Source organism: Podarcis melisellensis, assembly GCF_964234715.1.
Source record: "Podarcis melisellensis genome assembly, chromosome: 10".
In the NCBI taxonomy this organism is placed as follows: Eukaryota; Metazoa; Chordata; class Lepidosauria; order Squamata; family Lacertidae; genus Podarcis; species Podarcis melisellensis.
In genome coordinates this window covers 48,200,231-48,219,867 of record NC_138542.1, presented here as the reverse complement: position 1 = coordinate 48,219,867, position 19,637 = coordinate 48,200,231, and the positions used below count along the sequence as shown (strand labels likewise).

The 19,637-nt window shown below is 46.8% G+C and overlaps 1 protein-coding gene across 4 annotated transcripts in view; it reads right to left on the bottom strand.

The window, feature by feature from the left end:
* Positions 1-573: 573 nt before the first annotated feature.
* Positions 574-19,637, bottom strand: part of ELFN2 (extracellular leucine rich repeat and fibronectin type III domain containing 2) — a 141,316-nt gene continuing 122,252 nt past the window's right edge. For all 4 annotated transcript variants that reach the window (XM_081928226.1, XM_081928225.1, XM_081928227.1 and 1 more), the window contains one exon: positions 574-12,297. In XM_081928226.1, coding sequence (XP_081784352.1) covers positions 9,273-11,681 — 2,409 coding nt within the window. In that variant the 5' untranslated portion in view covers positions 11,682-12,297 and the 3' untranslated portion in view covers positions 574-9,272. The remainder of the gene's footprint in view (positions 12,298-19,637) is intronic.

Below are 19,637 nucleotides of genomic sequence, written 5' to 3'. Positions count from 1 at the left end.
TTGTAGTTTATACACCGTGACTCTAGGGAGGCTGTTGTCCCTGATCCTGGAAGGGTTGCACTTTCGTCTGTGCGCAGTGTCATGGCTGTTGAGCAGTGGGTGATGGCCGCCACTTAAAAGGGGATCCCCCCCCCCATCTGATAAATGGGCTTTCCACATGCTATCTTTGCTGGTCCTTTCATATGCTCAGGGCAAGGAAGATGGAGCTCATTAAGCAGCTCTTGGTGTCCTTCCGTGGCTGCATTCTTCTCCATGAGATTTGGCTGAGTTGGGCTTTCTGGTGGAATGCTCGCCTTGGCATATTGTCTTGTCTTGGCATACTATGCACTTGGTTGCATCTTGCAATGTCTATTTCAGCTAGTATGTCAACTGATGAGATTATGCTTAATGAGAGTATATAGAATTAGGCTCTGGATTCCAAGAACTGGTAACTGGATTCCACAAATCACTTATCCTCCAACTTGTTCCATTCTTCTCTCCATCTCCACCTCATTAAATTTCCTAATCCTGTCTGCTTTCGTTCCTGGTCTCCTCCTCCATCACCTCATTTTTCCCCCAACAATACACTGTGTCCTTGCCCAGTTTTCCAATGGAGGTCTTATCAAATGAGGACTTCCCACTGGACACTTCAGCAGCAGAGATGGGCAAGAAGACTGCCCTGCTTTACAATGTTCTACTATAACCAGGGCTAGGCGGCTTTATTGGGTGAGGGACTTATTCCCGCATGGGAAACCTTCAGGGGTGGGACCATATGTCAGCGAGGACAGGACCGAATGCAAAAGTTGGTGAAGCAACAGACTCTTACCTTTGTAGAGTTGGCTCATTCCAGCTCTGCAAAAACCAGTGGTTTCAACAAATATCCAAACCTCTACATTCAGGCAAGCAAAATGTGCTGGCCACACTTCAAAGACACAGTCCAGGCAGGGAAAAGCACTTGGGGAGGGCATGGAGCAGGGTTGGTGTTGGGGGAAGGGTATGTGCTGGGTCGAAGCCATGGTCTGAAGGCACATGAGGCCCCCACCTTCCTGAAGCTAAGGAGGTCTGGGTCTGATTTCCAGGGGACCACATGCACATTGGTGGGATATAAATGTAAGCAACTATATTAAAAATAAGCAAGTGTATGTGTGGCCCATGGAATAGTTCTGTGGGTCAGAGAGAGGGGGGCCTGGAGGACTGCATTCACTGCTCCACCTCTGAGCAAAAGGTTCCCCATTGCTGTCCTACAAAGATTCTTGGAACATACATTGATTTGCCAATGTATCATGCAGGGTTCAGTACACAGATCAGCACTTACAGAGATCCAATGCTCTGAACCAGAACCTCTATGCCCCACTGTCTGGACAATCAGCCCTTCTTTCTAGTCATTTTATATATTCTAAAATACACGTTTTTCCTCTTCATTTTCACCACTACGATCTCCTCCTTTTATATCCTACAACCTCCTCTCCTATATTTTCTTATCACTTTTTTTCTGGAACAGATATAGTAATTTCTATGGAGAATTGGTAGTAGGGATGCCAGTGAAAGTCTCCAAACATAGGATCACAATCAGATTTCGGAAGGCTCATCGAAATCCATCTCAAAGGAGAGGTGAGTTTTATGGCCCCTGAATTACATCTTCTCTGGCTCAGATGAAAACCTGAGCCGGAAAAGAATTCCTAGCCTCCCCGCTCCCATCAATGCTATCTCTTATAGTTACTTAATGCCTTCTCTGCTAGTCCCAGTTTTCTCAAACCATTCCACTCTTCCTTTCATTTACCTTTCTAGAGCCAGGGACAGGAGAAAGTAAGATGACTGGAGGGAATATTTCTCCCTTCTGTTGCACTGATGTGATTAGCAGTGTAACAGGATGCAAAAACTCGGAAGGCCATGGAAGATGTGGTTCTCCCAAGAGTTGCTGCAATTGCAGTGGGAAAAAGGTGACAGAAATGGAAAGCTCCATTTCTTGGCTGCAATGGCTGCTGCTGCTGGGGGAAACTTTTGAGGACTGCAACAATTTGTGGGGTTTGGGATTTTTCTAAGCTCTTGGCTTGGCTTGGAGACATGATCTAAGATTTTCATGTTTTTACAGAATGTCTCAAAAAAACCAAAGTTAATCCAATACAAGCTTAAGGGAGCTCATCCACATGTCTCTGCCCTGATCTAGTAAAATAGCCCAAATGACCACAGTGATCCATTGTGGCCTTACAAGTTCTAATTATCACTGATTTCTAATTTATTTACCCTCCATTCCTAAGGTGTCCCTCACTGTCCCCCAAACTTCTGTGTGTCCCTGTGAGCCCCAAATCTTTCTATAGTGTTGGCTTCCCAGAGGCTGAGTGAAACTGATATTTCTTCATATCTGACCTTCCCCAAAACTTGTGTGACAACTTTTCATGCATAAGGTAGGGCAAAACTATCTCAAGTTTCATCGTGTGTTTGTATTTGGCCTGGCAGGAGAGGAGCTGGAACAAAGTAGTTTGATGAAGAGACAAAGAACTTCTGTGCGATCCTCAGGGAAGCTTAGGATGAAAATCAAAGCTTCAAGCTAGCCCAGGGTCACTTGTCTACAGCAGATTCTTAAACAGGCACCTTCATGATACAAGGTCTCCAGTCTCCTAACAGGCTGGTATACTGGATGGTAACCATTACATTTATAGAAAGCTGTGCTTTTGACTTTTCTTTTTTGCAACTTTTCCAAGTGACCCCATCCACCTGTCTTGAGTATCCTCAACAAGCTTTTTCCGATCACTGTACTGGGCAGCTCAGAGTGCTGATAGACAGAAAAAAGGCACCTTATGCTGGTTTTGTGGAGCAGCAGTACTACTCCCAAGCAGATATTTCCTCCTCTTGTTAGTCCAAGTCTCTGCCTCTTGATTCCTGTCCCACAATCTTGGCTTTCTTATGCCTCTCTTCCAGTTCTATTGTCATGATCTTCTGTCACCACCCCTCTCGCTCTCCCTCACCACATATCATCACCTTAATTTGGGGGTCCCTTTTCCTATTACCTCTCCCCACCCTCATCCGGCCTCTGAGAGCCTCTAGTTAAGTATTGGGGCTGATTAGCATTGCAAACACATCGACACCACCTCAGCCAAGATTCCTTGACATAAATTTCCATTTGTCGTTCATGAATATTTCAAGCCCACCTCAGGAGAAATTATCTGGCACAGGAGGCAAGATAGCAAAGAATGAAGTCGGGGTGGCACTGCAGTATTTGCAGAGGCGGTGCCTGTGGCATCTTCCAATGAGATCAAAATCACAGCACAGTGTCTTTTTCACAGGTTGTAGGTGCTGTACAAAAGCCCACTTTGCCCTTGTACTCCTGATCCTCCTAGGAGATTTCTCCTGAGTCATTTCTAGAGGATGTGCGATACACTCCAGATTCTTATCTTTTCCTTCCAACTCAGTCACAGGAGGGTGGGCTGTACACACCACCCCTCCCATGCGGAACAGGTGTCCTTCCTTCCGAAGTGCCACTTTGGGAAGAATCTGGTCCACTGTCAGTTTTAGGTTCTTCTCTACCACTGAAGCAACCAGAGTCCCTTTCAGAGGGGAGTACGAATCCAACTCTGGCCTTCTCTTCCTCCCAGCAGTCTAAGCAAGGTCTCCATCACTTGGTGGCTGTCCAAGCCCAGCAAAGAAAACAAAGCAAGAATTTTCTAGGATAAAAGTGTCCGGTTTCTTCTTGAACGTGCCCCAGGTATTTCAGGACTCCAAGGCAAGAATGATCAGCTCACTCTGGGGAGGCTCCTTTAGTGCATTTCTCCACCACAAAGAGGTGGAGATCAAGATCATTATGTGAGCTACACAGTGGCTTCGTTACTCAGTCACCGCAAACAGATGAGGAAGCTTCATCACCAGAACCTACTGGAGTCAAGGGAGACGCCCCCCCTCCCTGCTTTGGACAAGGCCTGCAAATTCCCAATTAAGGTGCCCTTAAAGCTAAAGGTTCTGGTTCTGTGCTGGGATGACCCTAGCAACAGATGTTTGGCCAAGGATTGGGATTTCCCTTGACCTGGCAGCCCTCGCTTCACAAGCGTTTCTATGAAATCAAGACTCATGTGGGTAAATGACTACCACAGGATGAGCCCATGTTGAAGATTTGGTGCCATCATTTTGGCCTCAGAAAGTCATCGAGGCCAAAGCCAGATGCTTGCAAAGGGGCAGTCTGCCTGTAGGGGTGGACTGCATTGGAAGTTGGGGTTGCTATTTTGCTGGTGGCACCTGGTTTGGGTCATCTTTGGAATCCACTCCCTCCCAAAGTTGTCAAATCACAATGGCGGTCAAGGGCATATGGGGAATTTGGAGGCAAAGTTGGAAGAAGGAGCAAAGGAGCATGGTTAGGTTTAGTCTCGACAAACCAGCACATACACAAAAGATGTTTTTGCTCAGAAAAATACAGTTAAAATCATCATGCAAATATAACGCTTAAATCTCCTCTTTTCGGACTGTGTGCATGTACTCTGTGGTTGTTCAGAGTCTCATCTAGCAGCAGGGAAAGGGTTGGTCAGAGAGTTAGAGCAAGCCTTCCTCTCCCTTTGCCACCCCTCTCCACTCCTAGCCTGTTGGAACAGTTCTGTCCTCCATCAGCTCTGGAAGATCCTGGGCTTGCTATATACCCACCACCACCTATGATCTAATCTGAATCCTTTTTTTCCCTTTTCCCTTTTCAGAGAGATGGAGGAAATTGAGATCAATGGCAACACACAGCACACAGCCTCTTACGTATGATTTCATTGCAACCTGCTCCACAATAAGAGATTATGGGATGGGGAGGCTGGGGTGAAGCAGTGGAAGTGAGAAACAGGGTTTGTTTGCACCTTCCTTCCACCCTCACTGCCTTTTACCCTGATTCCGAGTCAGAAGGCAAGTTATCTCATTTCCCTAGGGTTGTGAAAATCTATCTGGGGTGGCTTTGGTGTACCTTTTAATAGCGACATAATATGGGAGAATTTTGGCTGGTGCAGCTTCTGCCACCACTGCAGCATGAGTGTGGGAGAAGCTGCCAAATTTCTCCCATCTCCGCACATATTAAATGGCACAGGTATCCTGTCCTAGATGGTTGTGGGTGATCCTATGACACCAGAATGATCCAGCAACACTTCCCCATATATGATGGTTGATGGCTCTACCTGGCCGAATGTTCCAGTTCCTCAACAAGTCCAGCGCACACAACCATCACCACTTTTGAGTCATGCTGAAACATCTCCTCTCCTGCCAACAAACTCACACCTCCCTCGTTGTTTCAAGCACCATAAGGGTGTGCTATCCAGGATGCCCCCTACACCCTTTACTTGGGGAAGTCATAAACTGTATTTGGTCCTGCTGTTAATATCTGCCTAGAATCACTGCACTGCAAAACTTCCCACAACACAGGAAACATGCCGGCATGCAAAAGGGATTCTGCAAGAAGTCGGGGGTTTCATTCATGAATCCACTGGGACTCAGCAGGAATGCACTTTGCCCCCCTCCCACCAGATGTTATGCCCATCTCCCTCAGTAATCTTCAAACAATTTTCATTCTTTTCCTTAGGCTTTCTTCAGGATTCTCTCACTGGGGAAGATACTCACAGTGAGATTGCTCCCAATATTTTTCCTTAGGGCTCCTGGCCAGATCTTGTAAAGGAAATATTTCAGACATGTCCCCTGGAATTTTAAGAAGGATCTGCTCCTCGGATAGGGATCAACCTCCATATCCTTTCTGGGAGTGAGACAAATCCCAAACAAGTGTTTACTCCAGGGATTTGTCTTGGAATTCCTCCCTGTCATCACCCAAAAGCATACATCTCTTAGGGTGATGGAGGAGAAGCTCCGTTGGATCAATCAGCAAGGATCTCATCTCTATTCAGTTCCTACCAAGAATGTATCTCCAGGATCTCAGCCCCCTTCACTTGTTTCCATGGTAAACAAATCCCTGAGATTTAAGACGCCAATCACTGGATGGCACTACCAGCCCAGACTGTTTTTCCTATCCACACTATTGCTCAGGTAAGAGAAGGGTCCTCCTATGATTGCCGTGTGAAGCACAGCATGTATCAGAGGTGGAGGTGAGGTAAGAGTTCTCCCCACAGCAACCCAGTAAGCACTGACCATTCAGCTACAACTGCCTTTTCACAAGAACCCTAACCACAGAGCCCACTTACCCAGCCACTTCAAAATACACTTGGCTGCTTGCCTCTTAGTTTGCTAGATCAGACATTTTTTTTTAAATTCAGCTTTACATTGTTATTCCTGCTGCTGTTGGCTGCAAGCAGAAAATCGGGAAGAAGAAATACTGCAAGATGCACAGAGATTAGCCCTGGCTGTGCAAGGCCATGCTTACCTTGAGTGTCTACATCTGGGGTCCCTGTTGGGAGAAGTGATACTTCTTTTCCTTCATTGGAAAAAGGACTCTAGTTTGGTGCTCGGGAACTAGAATACAGGACTCCTTTGGGCCAGCTCTACTAATGGAACAACACTCCCAAGAGAAGATCTTGGGAAGAGGCATTTGCCCCAGTGATGGCTCCTGAAACAACTCCTTGCTTGGGGGGCTCCATCACTGAAAAGGAATTGCTGGGAGATTTCCTGGCTGAAGTAACTTGTGCTTTGTTGGTGTGTTCTGATGCAGGCAGGTAGTGGGGGGCTATAAGCTATGGAGCTTTGCTGTAAGGTAGAGATGTGCGGAAACTTCATGGTGGTGAGCAGAGAGAAGGTACGCCTTATCAAGTGGTATAATAAGACATAGCAAGGCAAGGAGGGCAAGAGGGAGTGGAAACTTTCTGGAAGGCAGAGACGCTTTATGCTTGGCACTAGAACTGATAAAACATTCCCTATTACCACCTCTATAGAACAGAGCCTTCATAGAGTGGCTCTGCTATTTAGATTTAGCAAATTACCTATAACGTCACACTCTGCAGGGGTGCTACCTAGGTATCTCATGCTTGCTTCCTATTCTATACCAGCTCTCCTTGATTCAACAATCCCTTGTCTCCATGGCAGCTTGAGGCCACATCGGAGCTGCTGAATAACTCCAAAAAGTGCACTCAGCCTGTGCCTCTTTGCGTCCATTGACCATTGCCTTCTCTGCTGTTCCCATTGGCCACTGGCACTCATTCCCAGGGGCAAAAGGAAGTATGGTGGTCAGGAGTAGGACAGCTGCATCTGCAAGGAAGCAATGGGATTTAAGTAGCAATTTCTGATATCAGCGTATTATCTTCATTCAAGGGTATAATTCCTTCAAGAGTGGCTCCCCACCCTGCCCCCACCACTTTCTGTAAGTTTATGAAAATTTTGTTACCGGGCTTAAATTTTTATCATCTTACTTAGTGCTGCTATAGCCTAAATACTAATTCAATAAAATAAATTCTGTTCTATTTAATGGGCATGAAGAACAGGTGATGGCAGCATGGTGGCAGGTCAGTGGTTGAGACTGGCCTGTCAACCAGTTTAACTGATGGATGCCTATGCTTTCCCATTCTGATCCGACCCTTTATACACTGCCTTGAATAAGCACCTTGCCTTTAGGCCTTCTTTAACCTTCTCTACTCCCATCCAGTGTTCCGTCATAACAGCTTCCTGCACTGCAAAGACTGGTGGTGGCCTCCAGAACTGCAGTTGAACTGCAACTCCCATCTGCCCCAGTCAGGATGGACAATGTCCAGGCATGATGGGAGCTGCAGTCCCAACATCTGGAGGGCACTATGCTAGCTACCGCTGCAGTGTAGTGTATTTATCCAGCCATCAGAATGTTAGATTGATTCCCTTCCTCTATTTCTCTTAGGTCAAGTTCTGGCAGTGAGGTGTAACGGAAGCCTATTTGAGATTCGCCTCACCCACCAAGGACCTCATAGCTGATCACAGGCATTCTTTCAGTGGATGAGAGCCCATTTGTCTGTCTATCATGAGACTCTGCTCTGCAGGACGCCCAACATATTCTGGGATGGAGTTGTGTGCTGTTCCCTAAGCCAAGCGTATCTGGGGACAGGGTTCCTTGAGATCATAGAGGGGTTGCAGATGCTGCCCTCCTTCCCTTTCCCTCACCTTGGCAATTCCTCTTTCCATGTGTCAGGCAGCACAATCACCCTCTCCTCTTGGAAGACAACTGAACAGCCTACTGAGGTGCAGGGAGGCATCTTGTGAGCTAATGCTCTTTCTTCCTAACAAATGAGGAAGGGTATGGAGGAGACCCTACTACTGATGCTCCATCTCCCAGCCCCTTCCAGAGTGGAGGAAGCCAAGCCATCTTGTGGCAGCCTACACCACACAAGGTTCATAGGCAGGTGAGGACATGTCAAGAAAGCCTCCCTTTTTGCTCTTTGCTCCTGTCCTTGTGCAGATAAGGATATATGGAGGAGGTGGGAGCAGGGCAGCAGGCCTAGAAAACCTCTCTGAGCACAGAGAGGACATTCGTATTACACCATGCCTTCATCTGGATTCTGAGGCCCTTGAAACAATGGGGATCACTTTTCAACAAGCTGTGCCAACACAGCTGAGGTTAACGTTAAATGACCCAAGCACATCAGCAGAGGTTGCCCACCTGGGTCTTTCCCATGAGACTGGCACTCGTAGTCTCTGCAGGCTGCTAATCCCACATCCGGCACTCACACAACTGGCCCTCATCCACATGGCTGGGTTGTTGAAATGCTTCCCCAGCTATGGGAGATCCACTCACAGGAAAGTGCCTCCCATGCACTAGGGCAGCCTTTGCCAAGCTGGTGCTCTCCAGATGTTTTGGGCTACAATTCCCATCAGCCTTGGGCACCACAGCCATGCTGGCTGGGTCTGGTAAGAGACGTAGTGCAAAGCCTATGAGGGGCACCAGGTTGGGGAGGCTGCACAATGCAACCTTTGAAGAGCCCCTTTAAGTATAGGGAAGAGAGGGATGAAGAGGCATCACCCCTCCCCCTGCCTCTCTTTTGGCTGGGGAATGAGCAAAATCCTCTCTTTCTGGAACAAAATAGCAAACCGGAACAGAAAAATCATGTGGGCTGTCTTAGCCTATGCCTGATTAGCATCCTTCCTTTGCTACCTACCAGCCCAGTATCTCCCTTAACAGTCACCCCCTTCTCTTTACCTCAGTACAAAAGCAAGTGTCTCCTCCCCACCAATCCGAAGGAGTTAACAGTGGTCCCCATAACACAGTAGAGACAATTCATTTTACACGGGCCTTTTTTCCTGTTCATTTTTGTAAACTTTTAAGAAATAGGTTTCAGTTTCTTTTATCGGGGTTTTGTTTTGTTTTTGTTTTTCACAGTCAGGTGGGTTAATTTGTGTGTGTGTGTGTGTTGATTTTCTTTCTTTTAATGAGAGAGTCACAACTTCTGCTGAGCAGAGACACCTTTCCAGTAATCCAAGATATCGTGCAGGTCTTCGTCCTTGGCAAACTGGACCTTCTTCCGCAGGGCGTGGCCGGCCGCCATGTAAACCTCCTCCCGGTGGTGCTTCTTGTAAGGCCGGAAACGCTCCCAGATCTTATGGGTGCTCTCTGAGGAGTACTCTGGGCTGGAGGAATAGCCCGAGAAGTAATGTCTAGGCGAGAGCTGAGAATATGTGGAGTCCCGCTTGGACCGGGAGAGCGGCTTAAGGAAGGACACCCTCTGACTTAAGGTATCGCCGCTCTCCTCATAGTAGAGAGCTGGGAAGGAATGCCGGTGTTCACTGCAGTGGTAGGATGGTTTCACTTCCAGGTGGTGGATGGCACCTGGGGACACGAGGGGAAGACGATCCAGGGGGCTGTTGAGCGGGCTTCCTTTCTCAATGTACTTGGAGTCTGCCTTACTCAAAGGTGGGTGGTCAGGTACGTCAAGGCTGAAGACCTTGGCACTCTTGATGGAGCCGCTGGAGGAGACGCTGCAGGTTTTCCTGGTCACCGCAGCATCTGCACTGAGCTGACGCTGCAGAGGATGGTGGGAGCTCTCCTTGTAGGGTGGCGAGAGGAAGCTTGGCCTCTCCAGCCCAACAGAGGAACCGGCTGGTATGGACTGGCATTCAAAAGCCATGTCAGAGTCAACACCACCCCCTCCCCCCAAGAAAGAGGCTGTGTCCAGCTTGAGGGCATCAATGCAATTGTTGATTATCTGGTTCACCTTGTCCACTTCCTTGGCAATTGTTGAGATTTCGGCGGCTGAACCTTGGCCATTGTCCAGTTCATGCAGGTCATCATCCCGCTGTGACCTGTCCAGCCCATCCCCGCCACCTGTCCGAACCTCAATGTAATTGCCCTTGGTGGTGACCTTGGGAGTATCCATGCCAGCCTCCATGGATTTGGATGAGGGCATCTTCTCCCCAATCATTGATGGAAGAGAGGACATCCGTGAGACAGGGATGACAGGCGGCTCCCCCAACTTCTGTGACGGATGTACGATTGAGCTGGTATCAATATCTGAGCCATAACGCATCTCCAAAATCGTTTTCTTGACATTGAGGGACTTTTGCTTCTCCTCTTGCATCCTACGCTTCCTCAGGCAATAATAAACGATGCCAAGGATAATAACCATTCCAAAAAGACAACCTAAGATAGTCATGATGTAATGGGTAGTGGTGGATGTGTTGGCCATGGGTTCCTCTCTCCCTTTGCTCCTGGTGGCAAAGGAGAGGCAGGTGTGGTTATAGCGCTTGGAGTTGCGTATGGAAGCCACACAAAAGGTATAGTCTGTGTGAGCCTTCAGGTGGGTGAGAGTGACAACTTCCTTCTTCTTCTTCAGGGTCATTACATCAGAGATGTAGCTGTTATTGTACTGGACCAGCACGTACATCTTGCTGAAGGGGAATGGGATGGTCACCACCAAGGCAGCTGAGGTGATAGTCACCTGCTGCAGCTTGATGCTGGGGATGTAGGAGGAATCCGTGGTGGAAGACGCTGGAGGCTCTACTGAGAGGAAGTCTGGGCTGATGCCTGAGTTCTCAGCATTGTCCTCCTCCCTCTGAGAATCTGGGATGTATGGTGTGGGGTTGATCCTGGAGATCAAGGGGTAATTGCCATCCCCACACATTGACTTGAAGATGGTGATGGCATTGCGGCTGTGGTGTGGCCGAGGCATGAGAAGTGGGTAGCCGGCAAACTCCCGGGGAGTCTCACACTGCAGGCGGTCGTAGTTTTTGGTAACATTGTTGAAGGCCACCAGCCACATGAGGAAACCGTAGAGGTTGCAGTCGCAGTTGAAGGGGTTCCCAGCCAGTTCACACACCATCAAGTTGCTGAGGCTGGTGAAGGTGCTTCCCTCCAGGCGGCTGAGGCGATTGGAGGACAGGTCGATGCTGATGAGGCTGGGGCATTCGTTGAAGGCAGTGGGGGTGACCACCTCAATCAGGTTGTGCTGCACAAAGAGGAACTGGAGACGGCCCATGCCGCGCAGCATGCTCTCCGTCAGGTTGGTGAGCTTGTTGTAGCCCAGCTGTAGCACCTGCAGGTTGGACTGCCCCATGAAGGCTCCATCCTCGATGTAGGAGATCTCGTTCTTCGTCAGGTTGAGGTCCGTCAAGTTACCAAAGCGGTTGAGGGAGGAGTAGAGCACCACTTTGAGCTTGTTCTCATTCAGCCGCAGGTCGTGCACAGTGCTGTTGATGTGCTGGGGGATGGTCTCGTACGGAGGCTGGTTCTGGCTGCAGATAGCCAGCCAGACGTAACCTTTGTCTCCTTCGATCAGCCAGCAGTCGCTCCAGACACTGCTGGGGGCAAAAATGCAGAGCAGGGTAGCCACCCAGAATCCCAGACGGAGCATGTTGGGCTACAGTGCCCCCTTTAGGCTAAAAGAGGCAAACCCAGCAACAACAAGAACAACAACAACAACAGAATTGAGAAGGAGACTTCAAGAGGGCGACTTGACGCCCTCGGAGCTTAGCAATCGAAGGGCATGAGCACCCCAGTTCTGTTGGACGCCACCATTGTCATATGTGCCCAGTTTCACACACAGTGACAACACTGACTAGCTGTGGTCATCAATCAGAGTGAAAGTTGTACTTGGAGGGGAAAGATATCTCTCTCTCTCTCTCTCTCTCTCTATTTGTGCTTCTTCTCAAAGCCAAACAAAAATGAAATGTTCAGCAACAAATCTTCTTTGTGTGACTCCTCCACAGCCTCCCTTGAACAACACCATGATGCAATTGGTGGGAGAACAAGGCAGCGCCGCCTTGGTGTCGCTGACACTCCTTGGGTGCAGCTTCCGCCTCCTCCGCCTCTCGCGGGTCCCCTCCGAGATGCTTCAGAACTTCAGATCAAACGTGTTGAAAACAAACAAACAAAAAATGTAGGGAGAGGAGGAGAACGTAGGGAGGGGGAAGAAGGAGATGGAGGCAAAAAGGGAGGGAGGGAGAGAGGGATCCATCTGTCGCTGAAATCTGGAAAGGAAACACACCAGAGACAAGAAGAGGCATCAATTAGGGGGGCTTTGAAATATGAAAAAAGACAGCTAGGTTTGTTAGTTTCACAGGGATGGGGAGAAGCCGAGCGCAGAGCAATGAGGATGGAAGAAAGGGGGGGCGTATGTGCTGGATTAGCATCGCTTGCTATGTCGATAAGCTTTGGCGAAGGGAGCCCTTGTAACATAATCTTGTATATCAGTGATAGCCAGAAGGGTACTTGGGTTCTGTTATGTAACAAAAATCAGAGCCTTGTGAGGAGGGGGAGCGGAGAAAGTGGAAGATGGGGACAAAGAAGTGGAGGGGGGAGGATGTACAGCTGTGTTTCCTTCAGCTTAACATACCCCTCCCTTCAATGGGGATTTTCAGCTGTCCCTGTAAAAACAATTTCTCTCTGTGTGTGTTGTGTGCACACATACGCGCACACACTCAAGATAAATAAATAAGGGTCCTAACTAAATGCTTTTCTCTTCCTTGATGCAAAAAAGATAAATAATTCATTTGTTGTATAACTGCTCTTGTTCCGAAAATAATTCTCTCGCCTTAGCAGAGATTTTTTTTTTTTAGGGGAGGGGTAATATGGTCTGGGCGAGTGCAGGGGGGGAGCACCTTTAATTGGTGGAGAAAACTGTACAGCTGTGATGGTCACAGCTGGGCTCGATGCATGCTGAGGAATAGGGAGATGTGTCAACAGCACACATAGCTAGCAGTCCTTAGGAGGTCGACTCTCCCCTTTGGAATAAAGATGTTTTGGTGATTAACGGGTTTCTTCCTTACACATCTGAGTTTACTGAAGTGCTTCCACATCCCTTAGCCCCAGAGCAGTGTGCATTTTTTGCTATTTGGTGAATGGTCGGGCCTTGGCAGTGTGGAATTTGTAGTGGGGTGCAGTATGGCAAGCTAAGAATCTGAACGTTGTCCCCCTTTCAAAATGCCAAGTTTCTGGTCCTCAATGATACAGTGGTACCTGGGGTTAAGAACTTAATCCGTTCTTAACCTGAAACTGTTCTTAACCTGAGGTACCACTTTAAGCTAATGGGGCCTCCTGCTGCTGCCAGGCCAATGCCACACGATTCCTGTTCTCACCCTGAAGCAAAGTTCTTAACCCGAGGTACTATTTCTGGGTTAGCGGAGTCTGTAACCTGAAGTGTCTGTAACCCGAGGTACCGCTGTAGGCTTCAAATTGCAAAAGCGATGCCTGGTGAAACCTAAGAAGCAGGAGAATTCCCAGTGGTCAGGGAGCATGTGAAACTTCAGTGACCTGAATAGCCCTTGCTGCTTTGCCACTCCCAGCAGAAATGTGCCACCTTGCATAATTGGACCAGACAGCAGAATTTAGCTTCTCAAAGTTCAGAATTTAAGTTACATTAGTACAGCTCCTTTATTTCTTTCTTCTGGTTCCACTGACATTAGAGGCAAGATTCCTATTGGCATTTAAACATAGGAAGGGTCATGCTGGGTCATTTTAAAGGTCTAACTAGTTCAGGGATAACCAACATGGCACCTTCCAACTCCCATCATCCATGCCCATCGGCCATGATGACTGCGGCTGATGGGAGCTGAAGTCCACCAAAAGCTGCTGCTGGCTGCCCAATCTAGTTTAGCTTCCTGTTTCCTGTTTATCACACTGGCTAGCCCGCTGCTTCCAGGAAGTCCACTAGTAAGTTGTGAAGGCCATTCTTATCCACAAGCAACTGGCATTCATTTTCACACTGCATCCGAACTTTGAAGTTTCATTTAGCCATCTTGGCTAACAGTCATTGATATAATTCTCCCCCTCCTCCTCCTTCTCCTCCTCCAATAATCTATCCAACCCCCTTTAACAGCCCTTGAACCCAACAGCTATATCCATTTCTTGTGTCACTGAGTTCCAAAAACCAGTTGAACATTATCCAAAGAATTTCTTTGCTCTGTGACCAACCTACACCTATGGCCAGTCAATTTCATGAACTGAACCCACATTATACAGAGTTATGAAAGAAGGGCCTTTCTTTGCTTTCTTCTGACTGTACATAAATTTACAAATGTCTGTTATAGTCACATTTTTATTTTGACTCTTTGATCTGGCAACCATGATCTTGCTAAATAACTAATCTTCCCTTTTCCTAATTTACACATTAAACAGAAAAACCCGATACCTCTGCCAAAAGGCTGTGAGGGATAAAGCCCTGATTGATGATTTTCGCAGCACAGTTCTATCCGTGCCTATTCTGAAGCAAGTCTCACAGAGTTTGATAGGGCTCATTCCCAGGTAAGTGGGTATATAGCATTGCAGCCTTAGACTTCAGTGCTGGTAAACAAATATCATTATCAATTGCCGATTGGTGGAGCTTTTCTTGCTTCAAATTCAGTCACGCGTCAATTTCATATCATACTTCCCCCCCCCTCCCCACTTCTCAACAAAACAACTGAGGACAGTTGCTGTGGAATCTTGTACCATATGGAAATTAAAACTACAGGAAAAGGGAAGACCTGACAGAAAATAAAGAAAAAGTGTTCAAGGAGCATGTTAGCATGTATTTTGCTGAGACTTAACAGGCATCTTCAATCTATTCACTCTTGTCTTAACGTTTCAGACTTCCAGATTTTACATCAAGAATGAAAGTGACAAGTCAAAAGTAGGCTATTCAGGTATACAAGTTGTGTTTGAATGTCTCAGTGTTCCTAGAGTATACCTGAGTCACATAATATTACCTGGTCATGGGTTGTAGTGCTTTCAGTATTATTGACTCCCAGATAGGAAATGATTACGTAATGCTACTAGGGTGTTCTGAAGCCCAGAGAGATTTAAAACTCAGTTCACACATTGCAGTTTTGAGAAACAAAATAGTGACTTGCCACCTGCCTACTTTGCCGTGTGATTGGATTACCCAAAGCCCAGAGATGAGGCAGGAGACTCCAGGGAGATGGCAGAATAAATCCCTGCTCTCCACCAGAGGCCAGGAGAAACCCAACAGCTCATCCTGTCACCACCTCTGTGGCTCGCAGCAGTTATTCTGACCTCTCCTTCAGACTTTGAGGACTCCATCATTCATCCCCCAGCTCATGAGCGATTCATAACTAGGGTTGAGACAAATATTATCTCAGCTTGGCCTCAAGGCATACATTTTTGATTGGGGTAGAGGAAGGGGAAATCGGGGAAATTAAATGTGATATTTCTGCAAGTTTAGCTATGCTGTGTTTTAATATCCTCAGCAATGACCGACTGAAACATGTGGGTTTGTGCATCCCATCAGATACGAGAGGCATCCAGGATCAAGGCACCTGTGGGAGTAAGTCGGAACCCAGAGAAGCAACGGGAATGCTCCCCTGGGCTCCCACACTCCATCCCCACCCCACCTGCCACCACCGCCACTGCTGCTGCTGTGGTGAACAGCTTTCTGCAGGCAGAAAACTTGCTTGCATAAGCAGCACCGTGTCAGCAGCAAAAGCCACAGCACTAAGGATGCCCAAGGGAGAACTCAAGCTACTCCCCAAAGTGCTTGGACTAGATCTGTGCATTGATTGGGTGTGTGGAACCACATGATCCAAGCTGCTGGCATCTAGCCTGCAGACCTTCTAGGAAGCAACTTGAATGCTCCCTGGAGATAGCATTATCTCCAAAACATGAAATAGGCTCAAAGCATTCCAGAGAGGCTGCAATAAACAAACAACTAAATAAAAACCTCACTGGAAGAAAGATCAAATTGGAAATAGAAAAAGTGAGTAATTTTGGTTCAGCTAACTTACTGACAGTGCTCCATAAAGTATCACCTAAATCTGTGATAGGTTTGTGCAAATTATTTATAAAATGTTTTACATCCCTCACTGTGTCCCATATATCAAAGTGTGATGTTCTCAGAAGTCCTTGTTTAAGGAGTTTCACTTGAAACCTGAAGGTGGAGATGGGCACAGCAAGAAGTGTGATGTGTGTGCAGCGAGAGAATCCCAGAATGCCCACTCATATAATAAACACACAAAGATAATAACTTGAAATATTTGTTATATTTTCAGTGCACCCCTGACTGAAAAGCAATACCCCTACTGGTCAGAGGGAGGTATTGCTTACCTAAACTAGCAGTGTGGGAGGGTGCTAAAAAGGAAGAAAAACATATTTTTTTCCTCCTTAATTGCTCAAGGCTGCAATCCCAAGCATGTTTAGGATTAAGATCTACTGAAGACAGCAGGATTTACATCTGAGTAAGCATGCATTTGAATTGCAGTCTGTATGACCCTATCACCTCAAGCCTTCAAATGAGTGTGTTCTTCATTATTTGTGTAGCTCCTCCCCCTTGACCTTACTGCCTTGGGTGACCCTACTGGGAGTACGAAACTCCCGATGGCTTCGCTCCCAAGGATCATAGGAACATGTAATGAACACTCACCATGACAATGATCCAGCGAGTGAGAGTGTGAAATACCTTTTAGGTTTAAGTCTTTCCTCTTTCCTGAAAGTATGTTATATTGTTGCTGAATTGCTTTGTTTGTTTTAATAATATTATTAGGGTGGTCTTGTGTCCTACTTTGTCAAGAACAGTCCCTTATATGAAGGACAGTTCTCTGCGTGAAGGAGTCCTCTGTTTTAAGGGCTGCCCAATATGTCTGTTTTAAAAATAAAAGAAATGTAAGAAGGGAGATCAGAGGTCTTGCAGTTGCCCATCGACAAAGTTAGCAGATGGAGCAGGCTCACGGGTCACCTGCTCAGTCTTTCCTACTACATTCAAATGGGGGAAGACTCTCCAGGCAAATTATAGTAATATTTTCCAAAAGCTACATTTAGACTATGGTAATCCTTATGACATTTCCATCTATACATATACATTAGCACAAGAAACTTTTTACACAAATCTCTGTCCGTTTTTGAAGTGATGCAGAAGCAGCCATCCTTAATATTATTCTGGTCTGCTTGTTATTTATTGTTATCATTTTTTTATACCAATTTTATTATTTATTTCTATTGCTGCCTTTTCTGGTGCTTTATGATGACTCTGTTTTCCATCAAATGTTGTGGCATTACATATTATAATTATACAGGGATTTTTTTTCAGCTGGAACTCGCCAGAACTCAATTCCAGCACCTCTCAGGTGGGCGCCATTGCCATTACAAGAGAACAAGGGAGGCATTCATGGTGAGTTCCAGCACCTCTTTTTCTACAAAACAGCACTGCATTTATGCCATGGGAATGAGTACAGTATGTGAGAGCTTAGTCATAAAGGCCACCTAAGTATACCCTGGGACGTGGGTGATGCTGTGGGTTAAACCACAGAGCCTAGGACTTGCTGCTCAGAAGGTCAGAGGTTCAAATCCCCATGACGAGGTGAGCTCCTGTTGCTCGCCCCTGCTCCTGCCCACCTAGCAGTTTGAAAGCACGTCAAAAGTGCAAGTAGATAAATAGGTACCGCTCCGGCGGGAAGGTAAATGGCATTTCCGTGTGCTGCTCTGGTTTGCCAGAAGCGGCTTAGTCATGCTGGCCACATGACCCGGAAGCTGTACTCCGGCTCCCTCGGCCAATAAAGCGAGATGAGCGCCACAACCCCAGAGTCGGCTACGACTGGACCTCATGGTCAGGGGTCCCTTTACTTTTACCTTTAAGTATACTTTAAACAAACATACAAACAAAGGTGAGGTCTCATTATATTATCAGGTGACTTCTTTCTCTACTTTAGCTTTCAAGAAGGACCTAAGGTCACATCCATAGGACTTCCCCCCAAGAATCCTGGGAAATGTAATTTAAGAGTGTTGGACAAGGTAGGTCTGTGAGGAGTAAACTAATGTTCCTGATTTTGGGGGGGTGGAGCCATGTGTTTTAAATGTATGGTGTGTGAATTATGGTGCTGGAGGAGACTCTTGAGAGTCCCATGGACTGCAAGAAGATCAAACCTCTCCATTCTTAAGGAAATCAACCCTGAGTGCTCACTGGAAGGACAGATCATGAAGCTGAGGCTCCAGTACTTTGGCCACCTCATGAGAAGAGAAGACTCCCTGGAAAAGACCCTGATGTTGGGAAAGATGGAGGGCAGAAGGAGAAGGGGACGACAGAGGACGAGGTGGTTGGACAGTGTTCTCGAAGATACAAACATGAGTCTGACCAAACTGCGGGAGGCAGTGGAAGACAGGAGTGCCTGGCGTGCTCTGGTCCAAGGGGTCAGGAAGAGTTGGACACGACTAAACGACTAAACGACAACAAACGTGTGGATAATATTTAAGACTACCACTAAATCCTTTCTTGCTCTAGCAAAAACAACACAATTTCCAAGAGAAAGACTCAAAGGACAAAAAAAAATAGAACGAAGGAGGGGGGCCAGGAGAAAAGAATGCAGATCCTTGAGAAACTTAACTTAATCTGTGCAGAGAGAGAGAGAGAGAGATCTGAGCTGATCAGGGCCTGCAGAATTACTAGGGCAGCTGGATTAAAGGATCACAGATCGAATTGGAGAAAGAGGCAGCTGAATATTCAAAATGAAGAGCCAAGATGAGGAGGAGGAGAAAGAGGCAGCGAAGGTTGTTGAGGAAGGACAAAGCAACCCGAAATCTTCTGAATCCTAGGGAAGATGAATCTATTCTACTCATGATCCCCTGTGATAGGACCTGGTTTGCTGCCAAGCAGAGTCCGCATTGGTCAAAGCCTACACTGCAAAGTGGCCTGAAGGAACATGAGAGAAAGCTCCATTGTTGAAGCCAGGGTGGACCTAAGCACTGCCGAGATGGGGATCTGCCTTTGTAAATCACTCTTAGCACCTTGGTGGGTGAGAGTGGGATATAAAACAAACAAACAAACAAACAAAGCAATTAATTTAGATTTCCAAGGTCTGTAGACACGAATTTGCTCATGCCCTTCCTAAGCCCCCTTCCCCTTCCTTTTCACTCTTTTCATACATTTGCAACTTTTCTTCATTATCCCACTTCACATATTTTGCCCATTTTATGCCCTATTGTATGTTGGCAACTTGGCTTTCTTCTCTCTTTTTAACTCTTTGTGCTCTCCCTATGGAAGTTTTTTGCAGTAGACTCACTCACAGTCTTTTTCTTTTTCCTGCTGGTTTTCCCTTAGCATATATCTGTGCTGTCTGTGTCGTGTTCCACATCAAATTCAAGGATCCAGTCCTTATAGGAACAAGTGTTTAGAAATTAGTGCACGAGTTTTGGTTTTCCTCCCTGTCCATTTCCCCTTGTGTGCCCTGGTTGTTGCTGTTGTGGTTTTTCCAGATTGTAAGCCTGCAGGTAGGGACTCTCCTGTTTTGATTATGTGTAAATAAATAGAATGCCTAAACCCTCCATCCATTTCTTTGCGCCCATCATATTTTTCTTCCTTTCCCCTTTCACATTCCTTGCACATCTG